Source organism: Monopterus albus, unplaced genomic scaffold (genome assembly GCF_001952655.1).
Source record: "Monopterus albus unplaced genomic scaffold, M_albus_1.0 scaffold148.1, whole genome shotgun sequence".
Taxonomy (NCBI): Eukaryota; Metazoa; Chordata; class Actinopteri; order Synbranchiformes; family Synbranchidae; genus Monopterus; species Monopterus albus.
Window position 1 is genome coordinate 947,646 of NW_018128028.1, and position 15,740 is coordinate 963,385.

The 15,740-nt window shown below is 40.1% G+C and overlaps 1 protein-coding gene across 2 annotated transcripts; it reads left to right on the forward strand.

The window, feature by feature from the left end:
* Positions 1 to 8,556: 8,556 nt before the first annotated feature.
* LOC109968391 (uncharacterized) lies at positions 8,557 to 14,084 on the forward strand. 2 transcript variants are annotated; one of them, XM_020614631.1, is made up of 7 exons: positions 8,557 to 8,829; positions 11,356 to 11,506; positions 11,923 to 12,066; positions 12,263 to 12,391; positions 12,481 to 12,729; positions 12,989 to 13,114; positions 13,518 to 14,084. In XM_020614631.1, the coding sequence occupies exons 1-7, from the start codon at positions 8,678 to 8,680 to the stop codon at positions 13,743 to 13,745; spliced, it is 1,179 nt and encodes a 392-aa protein (XP_020470287.1). In that variant the 5' UTR covers positions 8,557 to 8,677; the 3' UTR covers positions 13,746 to 14,084. The 2 variants fall into 2 exon arrangements, with proteins under 2 accessions (XP_020470287.1, XP_020470289.1); XM_020614633.1 differs by having other exon boundaries at positions 13,644 to 14,084.
* Positions 14,085 to 15,740: the final 1,656 nt, after the last annotated feature.

The window sequence follows — 15,740 nt, forward strand, 5'->3', positions numbered from 1 at the left end:
TATTGTTCATTTTTACAGTCTCAAAGGGATACAGCGGAAGTGAGACAGACCTAAGTATTGAGGACATAATATCTCATCTTTATGATTTGGCAAACAGCTTCTAAATCTATAGTAGATGGGTATTAGTAGATGAGGAGAGCGCTGCATTACATTGCAGCCTGGCTGTGAAACTCTTAACCAAAGTATTCCTGTATATATATATATATATTTCATGATGACTTCAATTTCAGGACCAAATTATCCTTTTAAATTAGGAGCCATCATCCTGAACAGTAGGTCTGGATCAATTCTACCTTGTTCTGGTGTTAGAACACAGCAATGCTTAAACAGCGTATTGATCTTCTAGCAGCATACATCCTCCATTTCCTGCTCAATAGCTTTCCTTTCGGGTTATTGTTCTCGCTCTCTGTCATGACAACTGCACCTGTGCACGTGGCTCTCGCTGGATGAGGCAAAGCAGATATTTTGGCTCGGGGTGAGATAAATCAATGTGTCAGCACTTCTGAGATGCAGAGCCTGTTTCCATAAAGCTTATCTTGGGTTGATTAAACAACCTGACTGGCCTGTCAGTGGACTGGAGGGATGGGCCACTGCAGCACTCCACGGCACCGCTCGTCCACCATCTAAGTCTTAGCTGGAAGCTAAAAAGGGAGACCAATGCTTGCTATAAGGTGATGTCAGCACAGTAAATTTGACAACCTGGGAAAGCATGGCTTCTTAGCAGGTGTTTTCCTTCTTCTCGCCTTTGTACAATTCTACAGACTGGAAACTTTCATATTTTTCTGCTTCCCTTCAAGGTCCAAGGCTTAACAACCCCACCATCCATAGCAATAGCAGTCCCATTTGAATGCTAAATAACGGTCATTCTCTGTAATTGCTTCAGCCTGCTCTGAATGAACTACTTCAGTCTTTTTCCTTCTTATAAGCTCTGTCGCTGTCTCTTGGAGGATGAGCTGATGTGATATCGATGACTCCCTGACTAAAGTGCATCCATGGGCTGATTATGCAGTTTTCCCTCCAATCTAATCCAGCTAATGATCCAGGGATTTCATATTTATTAGACAGCACGCCATCATTTATCATTTCCCAGCTCCCCCCATAAATAGTCATATTGGCTTTGAGTAAATGAGAAGCCCGCAAAGGCAGAACTAACTGTCTGGAACATGGGAGGGATAATACCCCCCTTATACTGTAAAAGGCTTTGACCAGGTATTTATCTCCCAGAATCATTATCTGATTTTCTGAAAGAAAGAAAAAAAAAAAAAAGGTGCGTTTCCCCCAAAATAGTGCATCCAAGTCTGATGGGTATGTACTAAAACTAAATTGTTGTTTTCAATCAACACGTGCTACCACTGGAAAAGTCAAGCACAGTTTCATTTAAAAGGCCACTTCAGTGATTTTACAAAGTCAATTTGCTCACCACAGCTCAGCCAGTGGAAACAGGAAACATCTTTCTTCAGCACTTTGTCATGTCTGACAAAATAACCTCTAATGATCTCATCAAGGCATTAGCAGATTGGCACTGGAGATAACAGTTTTCTCAGAAAAATGTAAAAACTGAGCTTGGACAGTGTGCAGCAGCAATCTCACCGGCCGGGAGTGTTAGAGCCACTCGACAAACAGGCGAGCGAGCGGAAAAATGAGCGGACCCAGGCGGCTGGCTTCGGTGCAAGCAGTGCTTTATTTACAGGTGATAAGACTAGATAACTATTTACAACAGTATGGGTATAGTGAGAGATGGCCGGGTGTTGATCAGCGGTAACAGAAACACAGTCAATAGGCAGATGGATGAAGAGGTACCGGGCTGCGGACGCAGAAACAGAGGGAGGAAAAACTAGACACGGCAACGGGACAGGAAAAAAGACTGGCACAACAACACAGGGAAGAATAGAGCAACAAGGCTATGACACAATATAGTGAGAGCAAAAACAACACGGGGCCTTGCAACAAGGATTGAACTGGCAAGGGAGTGCACAGTGAGTGGAGTATAAATAGGGAGGAGATAGACAAGGCACAGCTGGGGATAATCAGGGAAGCGGGGCAGGTGAATCGGACAGAGCAATCAGAGTGAGGACACAGACTAGAGTGAGGAAAGGAGGAGAGGAAGGTGCAGCCGGGACAACCTGACAGGAGTAAATAAGGAGCACAGCCAAAATTATCTAAAGAAAGCACTATGTGTACGTCTGTTTGATTTTGACCACTCTTTTTTGACCTGTCAAAACGAAACCATTTGAGTTCTCTTTTAACACCTACCTCATGAAACTTAGTCTCATATGTAGTGTAATTGTTGTCTCGTTTATTTTTCCTCTGCCATATGGTTTTCAGTTGAACACAAAAAGGATTTTTATTACATAATTATGACCACACAAACCTGTCATGTTGTTTAATTTAACGATCTCAGCAAGAAGGTGCCATTCAGTCCTTTCTTTTTTTTCTCTATCACATTTCAACAGCTCAGACTAGTTTTTTTGCCAGTGAGGGGAAATTACCAACTTTTTTAAAACTTTATCTTTCACAATGCATACCTTATGCTGACCCTCAGAGCATTCATATGCGCATGTCCAAACACAGACAAACACACACAAACACACACACTGAAGAAACACAGTGGATTACAAATGGATTTGATATGGTGTTTGCTTTCACTCTGCCCTATGTTAATTGATCCCATTGATTCTGTCAGGCTGATCCAGAGCCTGCAGGCTCAGAGCCACGCTCCCTGCTTCAACTCACATCCCCACAGTCCTCAGTTTTGTTCGTTAATCAACACACACAAGCACAACGTTTCACCAGTGCTGCATACAAATACCAGCACTCTTTCACAGGACATGCAACTCCTACTTAGTTTTCTCCTGCCCTGTAATGACCATACACTGTTCTGAAGTGGGAATTTCTGTTGTCTCAGCAAGTATGCACTGCTCTATGCATTCATTCATATGGAATGCTGTGTAACTATTAGAATGCAATGATGTGCTGGCTAGGAAATATGGCATGCCATATACTGCAGCCACACACAACTGCTGTTCCAGAGGCAGCGGAGCAGAGTTATGATAGGGCTTATTGTTATGGAAGGTATGAGTTTTGCATGGGGGCAACACTACTTGGCTGACATTGTCCCATCGTGGGCCAGCGGTCAGCATGTGAATGACACTAATCGACTGTCTCATGGCTCATTATCACCTGGTGTTGGATTCAAACTGTCAATGTCAGCTTAGCTCGCTGTGCCCAGAGTGATCTTCACAGAGGAAAGACTCATTTAAGGAATATTGTGCTTTCTGCAACACATATGAATGGTAAATGTTCTTATACTTGTATAACACTTTTCTATGCATTGCAGCACACTCAAGGCACTTTCACACTATCTGGCCAGTCACACTCCCAGATGCAACTGGGGTTTCAGTGTCTTGCTCAAGGACATTGACATGTGGACTGGACAAGCCGGAAATGGAACTGCAGCTGCAGATCTTCTAGTTAGGAGATGACCCGCTCTCCTGAGCCACAGCTGCCCAACTGATCCACATTTGGGTTGCAGTACAGTGCTGTAGTAAGTGAAGAATGAGAGAGGTATCCTGTAGTGCTGAAATTCTACATTACAAAGAATGTCTGATTCTTTGCCCTCAACTGGACTCTACAGCTTTAAGGTGACATGCAGATTACGGTCTGGGTAGCTGTAGAATATGAAATCTTTTGGCTGCAGCTTGCTGCGATATTGAAGACTTCTACTGCTCTCACACCCTGCACACACCCTGTTTAATAAGCGCACACACTCAACAGATTTGTGATGTGTGGCTGAGGGCCCCTGAGCGTAACAGGCAGAACATCTGAAGCACACCACCATTTCTGCTTAAATCCAAAAAAACTCACTGTAATTCTTCCATTCACACTGTGATTGTGATCCACAGTGTGAATGGCAGAACGCAGTGCTGCTCCATCTTTTTGTCACCAGTTAGAATTTGTTCAGCTGTCCTAACTACCCAGCAGTGTTACTGGCCAAATATGCAAAGTGTTCGGCTCTCATCCTTCTGTTCTGATGAAGGAACAGAGGAGAAAAGAAAGAAAGAACAACAGGAACAAGCCGATACAAAGATTACACAAGGAGATAATGATGAACCTGGCTAGGCTACAGATTTAAACTGACCAGAGCAGATTTACTCCCTAACAATGTAAATTACAGAGTAAACAGAGGTTTTGCTGTATTGTGACCGGGCAGCAAAGAGATACAGTATGCTCAGAGAGTTTCTCTAATGACTCCCCCATACTGAAGTCCAAAGCAGGGTGACATTAAATCTTAATGAGAGCATTAAAAACTTAGATAATGGAGAATAGTGAGCATTTCTGATTAACTAGACAAATTAATAGCTAGTGTCACATTAACACTTTGCTGAACTCTGCCAGGCTTTCTGCAACACAGGGGTTTTTCCAAATGCAGTCTGCTCTGAACATACAGTGAGAACAGCACAGATTTCTCCACAGAAGCAAAAGCACAAATTAAAGGTCTAAAGGTCTAACGCTGCTATTGTTATATACTTTTTTGTTGCTGTCAAAAAGTCGCATGAAAATACCAAAAGAAATTATTCTTTAGTCAGCTTTTCAGTACCTTCCAACTCATCTTGCCTGTCTGCAGCTCTCTGGGTCAAGTTCATTACTTTTTACTGCAGGTGTTCAAAATCATCATAAATATATGAGTTCATGTATTTGGCAATGATTACTCAAAAATGGGTAAATATTGCATTCATTGGAGATTATGTATGTGGTTTTTGCTGAGAATGAATAAAAAATAGATGACATAAATGAAAGTTTAAATAATGAAATAAAAGAACATATATGCCTATATACAGTATGTAACTGATGCTGACTCATTTGCATTTATTAGTCTTGGCACAACTGCATCTGGAGACACTAAAATCTTATCAAAACTTTTTTTTTTTTTTTTTTTTTTTTTTTTTTTTTTTTTTTTTTTTTTTTTTTTTTTTTTTTTTTTTTTTTTTTTTTTTGCATACAATATGCAGTAGCAGGCTACGCCCCAGTATCTATGAATAGACCTCGATGTGTGAAATCAATGGAGTTCCCCTTTAAAGCTTTTATGTTCCTACTTTATGTCTGGTTTTTGTTATCAAAAAAAGCGATGATCTCTGAAGGTCAGATTTCTACATTCACTCTCCATTGTTCTCAATAGCACATGACACAATCACTCATCCCTCTGTCAGTCCTTCTATCCACGTGCCTACAGCACTTCAAGTTTTATATCTAACAACATACTTTACAGTCTCTTTTGCAATCTTTTTTATGTTTGTAAATTTACAAAGACCTTTGTGAATGTTGTTGTTGTGGGATGTGTTACAGACAAGAGCGGCCAGTGAATGTGATCTGTATCGACTTAGAAGTGCTGTTTTCTTTATCTGAGCAACTGTGCCACTTAATAGATTTTGTGTTTGTTCTTTATTGTTTTTCCTGCTGTAGATGTTACCCAGTGCAGAATTTTAAAGCTGGAACAGTTTGCTTAGTACCTTTAAACAGCAGCATCATTTCCATTTGTAAACATTTCTTTTCATATTAATATCAACAGGGAAGGCAGTGTGCCATCAGATGCTTAATTAAAGTTCCTTTTATATTACCGACAGCTTCTGCATTTAAAATGACCGGTCTGCTTGCTAACACGTTCTTATTTGGGGGACACAAATGATTTATATCTCATCTGTCCCTCTCTTTCTCATTGTTTCTTGGATTGTTACACAAATTTATGTGTACTGTACGCATGTGTGTGGAAGTGTGCACTATGCCGAGCTATAGATACTGTATGTGCCACTTCCCTTTGTGGTAAACCAGGAAAAATGCCAGGGGGAGATAAGGTTAAAGCATCGATAAGTCTTGACAAACAGCTTCTACAGATATACTCACACACTGGCATCCAATCCAGACACTTAACACAGGCAATGTTCATTCATCTTGATAGCTCTTAGTCAAAATATCCAGAGATGCCATCTGTAACTGAATCTAGAGCAGCTGGTCAAATTCAATCATGGACCCTGACCGAGTAGGTCAAAATGTTGCAGCTGGAGACTAAACAGGTGAAACAACTGTTGGAGTTTGAGCGAATCTGCTGACAGAACAAACGCTAAAGGGCCTTGTTCGGTCCTATTCAATTCAGGAACCCATCTAATGAAGAATTCAGCTCAGGCATATACAGAAGATGCTCTTCGAGACAATCTCTATTCCTCTCCACAATCTCCTGCTGGACTAAAAATCGATCCCTCCATGGAGCAGTAGCCCATTTGTCCTTGGCTTTGACAGAGGCTTGGGTCAATAAAGGCACTGCAGTGCTGCTCCCTTGCTGGGCCTCCCAGCAAAGCTTGTGTTTGGCACAGCAATACTCTGGCATTCTTAACAGATGGCACAGGTGTACAACATGAATGAAATCACTGGAACAAGTCAGAGCCACTGGGCAGCACTGACATATTTTGTGGCCTCTCCCGCATTTATCTCATGGAGGTGCACGACTTAGCCCTTTGGAAAGCACAGTAGATAACATACCATTTAAAATCTTGGTTTACTTTGTACCTTTTACACTAACAGGTAATCTAACTGAAAACTTGAAATTATTTGCACTTTTTGTTTTTAATGAGATATAAAAGGTCAGTAATTTAAAAGAAGTTATGCATTTGTCACTGTGCCACATTGTCAATGTATTTTTATTTCTGTCATGTCAAACATTTGTCACATCATACATAGAGCTATATTTGAGACACAGCTATATATAAAGCATTTTTAAAAAGCAACAACACATCTTCCAATTAAACGAAAAGAAAAACATTTTAAAAGTCTGACTTTATATGTACCTCTGTATTTTTCCAAATCACATACACTGATCAGCCATAACATTATGACCACCTGCCTAGTACTGTTTACATAGGAGTCAATGCGTTATTTGGTTGACACTCGTGTCACTCTGCAGCTCGCTGTGCATCTTCTGTGAATCTGTTTGCTTCCATAGTTCTACTGTCAGAAAGAGCATGAAAATATCCACCATTTAGTGAAAAACCTGTGTAAAAGTAGTCAAAACTGTGGTTGTGTGGAGATCATTTTTAGACATATTCATCAGTCTCACCACTCTAGGTGTGATATCATCACTACAGCCGCTGAATGTTTCTCTTCATAGAGACAAATCTACAGTATTTCTCATTTTCAACCATTTTAACAGAGATTCAAACAAAGTGGATTTTAAAAAATAAAGGAAATTTAAATGTTTAATCTACAGTAGGTCAACCTCATCATCAGTGAGCCTTGGGCATCCATGACCCTGTCGCCAGTTCACTGTTTGATCTTCCTTAGACACTTTTGGTAGGTACTGACCACTACAGACCAGGAACACCCAACAAGACCTGCAGTCTGCTTGCCTGTTTTTCCTGCTTCCAACACATCAACTTCAAGGACTGAATGTTCACTTGCTGCCTAATATACCCACACACTGACAGGTGCCATTGTAACAAGGTAATCAGTGTAATTCCCTTCATCTGTCCATGGTCATAATGTTATGGCTGAATGTGTACTCTGGGTTAGTGTGCAAAATTTAAATAAATTGTACATTGAATAGGAGAAGAAATAAAAGAAATGCCATAAGCCAAAAAAGTTTTTTTTTTCTCAGCCTTTCTCAAAGTAACTGACAAAGTGAAATGCCTAATAGCCAATGCAGTTGTTGCACATTATCTGTGGAGACAAGCAGTAGACAGACACAGGTAGCGACTAGCTAGTGAGTATAAGTGAGCATTTAGCAGCTAAAGACCCAGATATTTCCTTCAGGTGTTAGTGGAGACCAAAAAACAGAGTAACACTATAAAGGTCATGTTGCTCTATAGCAGCTGGAGATGCAGTATTTCAGTCTAGAACCGCAAGTGGCCTTGAATCTGTGAGTGGAGGAGAATGGTAGCAAATGAGGATGGCAAATTAATTCTCTTAGTGTTAATAAAAGACAGCTTAACCCGACTAAGAGGATAATTAACAAAAATCCTCTAATTTACTTGATTGTCTCTTGGATGAACATGTGATTTACTAATTAACCTGTTGCAACCACCTTCCCTCAATCCCAGTAATAAGCAGACTGGAGAAAGCAATCAGCCTGACCCTATCATTATTTGTCATGAATAAATGTCTGTGTTAACATCATTAGAAATTACGTATTCTGCAGTATATAATCATGCTGATATTATGCACATCTTTTCAGATTCCATAGCAAGCCCCTGAAGCACTGGTTTAAAAACACAGGCTGACAGGCAGCAGTCTCACAACACAGAGTCACATGCATAAACACACACACAGACACACAGAGTACCTACCCCCACGTGGAGTTTCCCGGGTTTTCCAAATTACAATGTGTCAAAATTCTGAATACTGTATGATTACACTGCGTGGGCGTGGAGTACACTACATTTAAACAGTTAACCACAGTGGGAAAGGCCCTCTTTAACATAAAGCTGAAGCAGTTCGGCCGTGTCACTTCCTATTCTCTGAACTGTGCATCATGTGTCGGCCTCTTCCACTTCCTCTTTTGCTACGTATCAATACTTTACTTTCCACCACATGCTTAGCGGAGGATTTATGAAGAAACACTTCACCTCCAGTGTATAGCAGTGTTTAATAAATTCTGTTTCAGACTTATAAAGATTTGAAGAACTGAGCAGTCATGGATGGAGACGTGCTGTCTTTGTCATCTTCCTTATCACTATCATCCTCATCAGCAACAGCAGCAACAGGAACACAGAAAGATTCTTCACCTGAGAGTGACGGCAGCCTCTCTCCGAGCCAACAGGAAGACAAATCAACTGAAGAGTTATGGTATGGATGCTCACATTTCTGTATATATGAGGTGAACACAAAACAAAAACACCAAACAGTGTAAAAACAAGTTACAGTAATGTAGTCCAGCCCAGCAGGCTTGCTTAAATATACAGTTTGAGACTAACAAATGATCACCTGTTTGATCATTGTCTGTAATTTATGAAAATCTAGTTGGACACCCAGAGTGTTTAAATTGTATTGAAAATGTATTTCTGATCACATCTTTGGAGGGGTTTCGCGATGCTTATGTCACTGAGAGGAGTAATAGTGAGACCACGGAGTTTCCCCCATGAGTTCATAATGATGCAGGGCTCAGTTCATTAGTTTTTAATAATGATACTCTACCATGTCAAATGTAAAAAAATATATGTAATTAACATATCTATTGAATAATTTTATATAGTTTTAAAAGACTAATAGTCAAGTTTTCTTCATGTGGGCACACTTGATCTCATGACCACACTACATACACAAATGATTAGTAGTCTGCTTTTCAAAGGGACAGTGCTGTCTCCCTCCTTATCGTATGCTGTGACAGTGAATCATCATGTTGCTGTGGGAAGCAGTGGCATTTTACAGTCCTTCCAAAATGTCACACGATTGAAAACTTTGTGAAACTGGGCCACACTGCGTACATCAGCTGTCAGAAAAGGTTCCTCATCAGGGTGACAGGAAGCGTGCTGTGGCCCCAGTAGAATGGCTAACTTACCAAGACAGAGTTGTCAATGTGGGTATGTTAGCATTTTGTGCTCATACTAGCCACAGAAATTAGATTTTGTTGTTTACTTTATCTGTTTCATTTCAGCTTTTGCTTTCATGCCTCAGTTCCCAAACTGCAGAGCTGTTGGCTCAGTGTGGACAGCTCACTCATTAGCGGCCATAGGCGGCCCTCACCAAAGTCCTTTCTCGCCTTGGGAAACCCAAAGCGATGACAGAATTGAATGTGTAATTTCAGATAAACATTTTGACGCTGTTAACTTGTCTTTTACGTAATAACTCTTTTTGATTACCTGATGAGGCCGTGTACATTTCATGTATTCGATGTATCATTGGAAAATAGCAATGCATTTTGTGGAGATCACATCCCTGCTCATTTCCCACATTTCTGAAATAAGTAAAATCCCTTCTTTTGAGATTGATAACATATTTTAATGTTACCTGGGAGCTCTGAGAATGTTTAATAGACACAGTTCAACAACAAAATAATAGCTTGAAAGTTGCTACATAAAAATATGAAGCATCACCCAGCAGCTGGCTAGTGCTAAATTAAGTTGTCATTTTTAAAGGGGGTTATCACAGTAAAGTTGCTTGGCAGCTAGTGGAAACTCCAGAAAATCACTGGTCTGAGTCAAGACATAATTCCAGACTTAACCCTCTGTAATAGTGCAACTTCTTGGGGGGCTTTTATGTTTTTTATATTTCCTCTGGACAGAGTCAGTTTAGCTGTTTCCCTGTTTCCTGTCTTTTGGCTAAGCTGACCTAACCCACTACAGGCCTATAGCCTTACACTGACCAGACAGTCTGGAGAGTGTTATAATATTCTCATCTAACAAGAAAGCAAATAAGCACATTTCCCAAAATGTTAACTATTCCTTTGAGCCCAAGAAGACAAACAGCTTATTATCTGATTTTGTTCATAATCCCAAAAGGAACCATGTGTTGTGAAAACTGCTAACCCTGAAGCTACAGTGACTTGTCAGGAATTCAAAACCTGCATCTTCCCATTTGTACTACCTTGAACTAACAACACAACTCTCTAAAATTGTGTAACACTGGTTTTTACATAGCAGGACACTAAGTGGATGAAAGCATGTGTTTGTGGGGGAGTTTAGCCTTAAGGTGGATGAGCCATGATGACACTGATGCTTTGTGGTTCATAGCTTACTGAGGTTACATCCATCCTACAATATATGAAGAAGCCCTGGGGGCTACATGCAAAGTTATGTGTTCTTCCCTGAGCAGATTCCCGCCAGGCTTTAGATCTCAGCAGCCTCTCTGACAGCTATTCCTGTTAGATAAGACCTCACAACAGGGTTGGTGGAAAGGGAGCTAGTTTTACTAATTAATCTTTACAAATATTTTTCTTTTCTCCTAGAAGTTTAACAGAAATCAACAATTTCCAGGAACATTCATCCACATTGTTTCAAGAGGCTATTGATATGCAAATACATCTAAACATAGATTTTGATTGGCCAGGGGAGCAAATGCAGAGAAATGCCGCACTGTGTGCGTATGTGTGTGAGTGTCTTGAATGCATAATGTGACTATGCATGCATGTGTGTGTGTGTGGGTGGGTGTGCATAATAGCTCTGATTCGATTCTCTGTAAGTGCACTCTGTGCAAGTGGGTGTTCAAAAGTACTCTGACATTCTTTTGTGGGCACATGCATTTGGTTAATAATGGAAATTGTCTGCTGATGTTCTTCATAATGACTTTATTTATGGCACATATCCTGTGTGTACTGTAGTGTACGTGTGCATGTATAAAGTGTAGGTGTGTGTGTGTGTGTGTGTGTGTGTGCAGGACAGAGGATGTGAATCCCATGAACGACAGGTTGCTGTCCACAGAGGAGCAGATCACCCTGATCACTGAGAGTATGACAGTCACCTCCACTGACCAGGAAAAGCTGCTGCTGCTCAACAAGAACACCGAGCTCCGCAGAGTCAACAAAGAGGTACTTCACTTTAAACTACTGCAGCTTCCCTAACAGGTTAATGTGATGCTGGCAATTACATTTAGTTCTCTGTAGAGGAGGGCTGTGGGTGTCGTGTGAAAACTGCTGCTAAGCTGTGAAGAATCCTCATTAAACTAACATTTTTCACAATTAAACAACCTTTACATCCTGATTTTAATTAGATGCCGCTTTAATAAAAAGGAGTCCAGGGAAAATGTTCCTCTCAACTGACATAAACTGCCAAAAACATTTTGTGAACACACAGTTGTAGATTGCCTTACCTCACTGACCTAAATTCACTTCCTGATGTTCACATTGTTATGAGCACAGCTTGTCAGTGATGAAATGAATGATGCTGTCAGTGGCTGTGACAGTGATGATTATGGTGTGATGATGACGATGGTGGTGTATTCCAGCTGATGAAGCTGAATGAGGACTGGGACCAGGTGTACCGTAGCGCCACGCTGGGTCTTCAGCACAGACTGGAGGCACTGGAGCTAGAAAACACTGCCATCAAACAGCTCAACAATAGACTGCTGCTCAAACTGGAGCATCAGCAGGTACAGGACACACACAATAATACTTGAAGCACTAACAAAACCCCAAGAACTTTCCACTTATAAAGGCCAGCAAAGGTGGGAGTAGAAACAGTAAAGAGGGGAATTCCTAAACTGTGGGTTCAAGCAGGTTTAGATCGTGGTAGATAACATTTGTGGTTTACATGTTGATGTTTATTTATTCCGCATGCGGCTGCAGAGTGCAAAGGAGTACTATGAGCAGGTGTTGATGCAAGAGCTGAAGAAGAACCAGGAGCTGCAGGAATATATCAGGCTGCTGGAGAGCAGGATGCACCACCCAGATAGAGCCTGCACGCCTGTCAGACAGGTGGGTTTGTGCACATGTTCACTTTGTACATAATACTTTCTGTTAATATTGAATGTGGTTCATCACTCTGTCTTGTGTTGTCACTAAAGGGCAGCCTCGGTACTGTGGTACGTGGTCCTGTTTCATGCCCAACGAGTAATCCACCTGAAGGTCCCGACCTGTCACCCTGTCACATCTCTGGATACAACCACTTGTCCTCCTTTTTCCCAGCTTCATCTGGCCCAGGCACAGGGCATCAGGGAAAAAGCCAGAGCAGCAGTACCTCACTGGGAACACTGGGAGACTCCCAGCAGGAAGTACAGAATCTAAAAGAGCAGCTGGAGGCACTTAGATGTCAGGTAAACTTCTCTCAGCACAGCATCAAAAATGTTCCCAGTTGTGTTGTGATGAGAGCAGAAGTAATGTCATCTCACTGTTGCTAGGGGAAGGTTTGTTTAATGCCCAGACAGACATGAATTACACAGTGAAACTGCACCACCAAGTGGTGACTCTGTGCTGTTCTGATATTCGCTCATGGCATTTAAAAAAAAAATCTGCAGACCACAAGATATTGTTTTGATATGGGCTCACTCCCACACTGATGTACTGTGTCAGCAGACCCAGATTTATGAAGCAGAATACCAGTCCGAGCATAATGACCACAAACACACACTGCAGGAAAACCGGAGGCTGAGGAGGAAGAGGGAGGAGATGCACCAACAGGTGGCACTACTGCAAGAGCAGGTAGTGTTTTGTCTGTACACATGCACATGAATACACAAACAAGGCACATTAGTGATTAAACTACCTGACCACATCTTGACCACAAAAAAAAAAAAAAAAAACAGCAAGAAACTAAGGCAAGTGAAAATATGTACATGCAGTGCTGCAATTATTTTTTTTAAATTGTGTTAGTTGTGTTAACTGTGTTAGTGCCATGTTTGATTGGTTAATTGTGAAATGTAGAAGATAAATATAGTTGAATATAGTGTTTATAGGCAGTTCAGTAGCTGTTTAATCATATTGTATTAATCATGATCTAAAATAAAGCCACATCAACCTGTTTAGAGAATACATACAGGAAGGTATATCCTAAAGATGATTTTTTATTTTTATTTTTACTGATTCTGTTCTCGCATTGCTACAGCTCAAAGTTTATGAGGATGACTTTCGACGGGAGAGATCTGACAAACAGATGCTGCAGAGGCTGTTGTTAAAGAAAACTTCACCTAACAAAGACCCTGTGCTTATTCACCGATGTAATAACGAGCAGGAGCCACAAGGAGGAGACAAGAGGACGCAGAGCGGAGAGAAGAGAAAGCAGCACCACCCACTCTGCCCCAAGCACCCAAACAGGGACAAAGAACCAAACTGAGGCTCAGAGGGAGAAAGCCATGATCAACCATATATGAAATGTAAAACTAAATGAGAGCTATTAGTGTGTCAAATACTTTTACACAATTTGCACTCGCTCTCGTTAAAAACCTAGTGCTGTTACACAGGCGCAGACAGCAGCACTCTCTGTTTTATACTGACAAATAATAATTTGGTTAAAAAAATCATAAGAATGAAAAATCAGAGTATCAAATGCTTTATTTGTTCTTCAAGGTTTTTCTTGCTAAGCCTTATGAAAATAATGACAACTGAAAGCTTAATTGTATGTTCTATCAGGGATGTCAGTATATCATGTAACACACAAAGTGATTAACTTTGGTTTCTAATGCAAATATTTATTATAGATAATATATTTCATTTTAATATAGCTCTTTCTTCAAAGTTAAAGCAGGTTTTTTTGTTTACTCTGACTTGGATAGTAAGTTCTTATATTTTAAAGCACTAAAAATTGTCAAAATAATAAAATGAATAAGTAGAACCGACCTGCTGGTGTTTTGTTACCTGCTTCAGTGACAACTGGTTTGATTTGATTTGATTTATTCTTTCAAGCATGTAAAAACAGTTGATATGACAACACACATAATGTTACACATATCCAACAAATGCTAATCCAATATCAATGTGCTTATACCTAGTACATGCTTGAATGGAGTAGGAAGAAGTCAGACTTATCCAGTCCTACCCCATGACATCATCTTACCATCATTGGTTTGCAAGCAGTAAATGATTCACTTCTACCCACACACATATTATACTAAAAAACTAAAAAATAACCTAACACATTCTTACATCACACAAGTGATATACTAAAGAATGGTTACAAAATATACATCACACCCACAACAATTAATCATTGAGCCTGTTCTTGCATATATCTTGATTGACACATACCTTTATATTTATGTTTAAACTTGTCAATTCTAGTACTGTTTTTTATGTCTACACTTAAGTTATTCCATAGTTTTACCCCACTTATGGAAATACAAAATCTTTTTTTGGTTGTACGTATAGCATGAATTTTTAAATTTAACTGACCCCTTAAATTGTATCCCCCTTCCCTTTCATTAAATAGTTTTTGAATTCCACCAGGTAATAAATTGTTCCTGAATAACTGAATATGACATTTCCTTAATTTGTTTTAAATGTTGTGCACAATGTTTTCTTCTCAGTTTCCTTGTCTCCTTAAAACAACCCAGCACATGATAAAATGTGTATTCATTGACCTCAGAAATGTCGAACAAGGAAGTTGCTTTTAACTGATCCTAGCCCCACAGCAGCTGTTCATGATCAACAGAGTGAATGTTTGCTCTGTCAACTATGGAAACTGAAAGCCTTAACCTCTGGTGTTTCCTGGTCGCTGGTCCACATCTCAGCTGACTACTGGCACGTAGCATCACACAGCCACTGAGTAAATCAAGGGTTTTCCCTGTTAGTATATTTCTCAGCATCCTTTGTAAAAGACTCCTTAATGTGTCCTTTGTAAAACGGCATTAAAATATGTCTATATGAACATTCTTATATACAAATACTGTGAATGAAAAATAAAACAAAAAATTTAAAAAAATGAAGAAAAACTTTCCTAGAATGATACAATATCAGAAGTAATTTTATTCTGTTTTATTCTATTTTATTAAAAGAAGAAAAGTTCATTAATATACACATGCATACATGAATATAATGTTCTTTAATGTGAAAAATGTTCCCATCTCTTATTCATTCTTTACCCAAGCGTACACTATACAGAATACAAAAGATGCCTTTGTCCTTTCTTCATTTTGTACCTGACCAGGAACAAAACAGCTGAATATCGGAAAAGTTCATTTGACAAAATAAGAGTTACATCAGTGTTGACCAGTCTCGCAATGAATAACCAAGAAGGGGAGGCAACTGTGGTTGGTAGAGCAGTCGTCTCCCATCCAGAAAGTTCAAGGTTTGAACCCCCCCCCCCCCTTCTTAAGTGTCAAATAACCCCCCC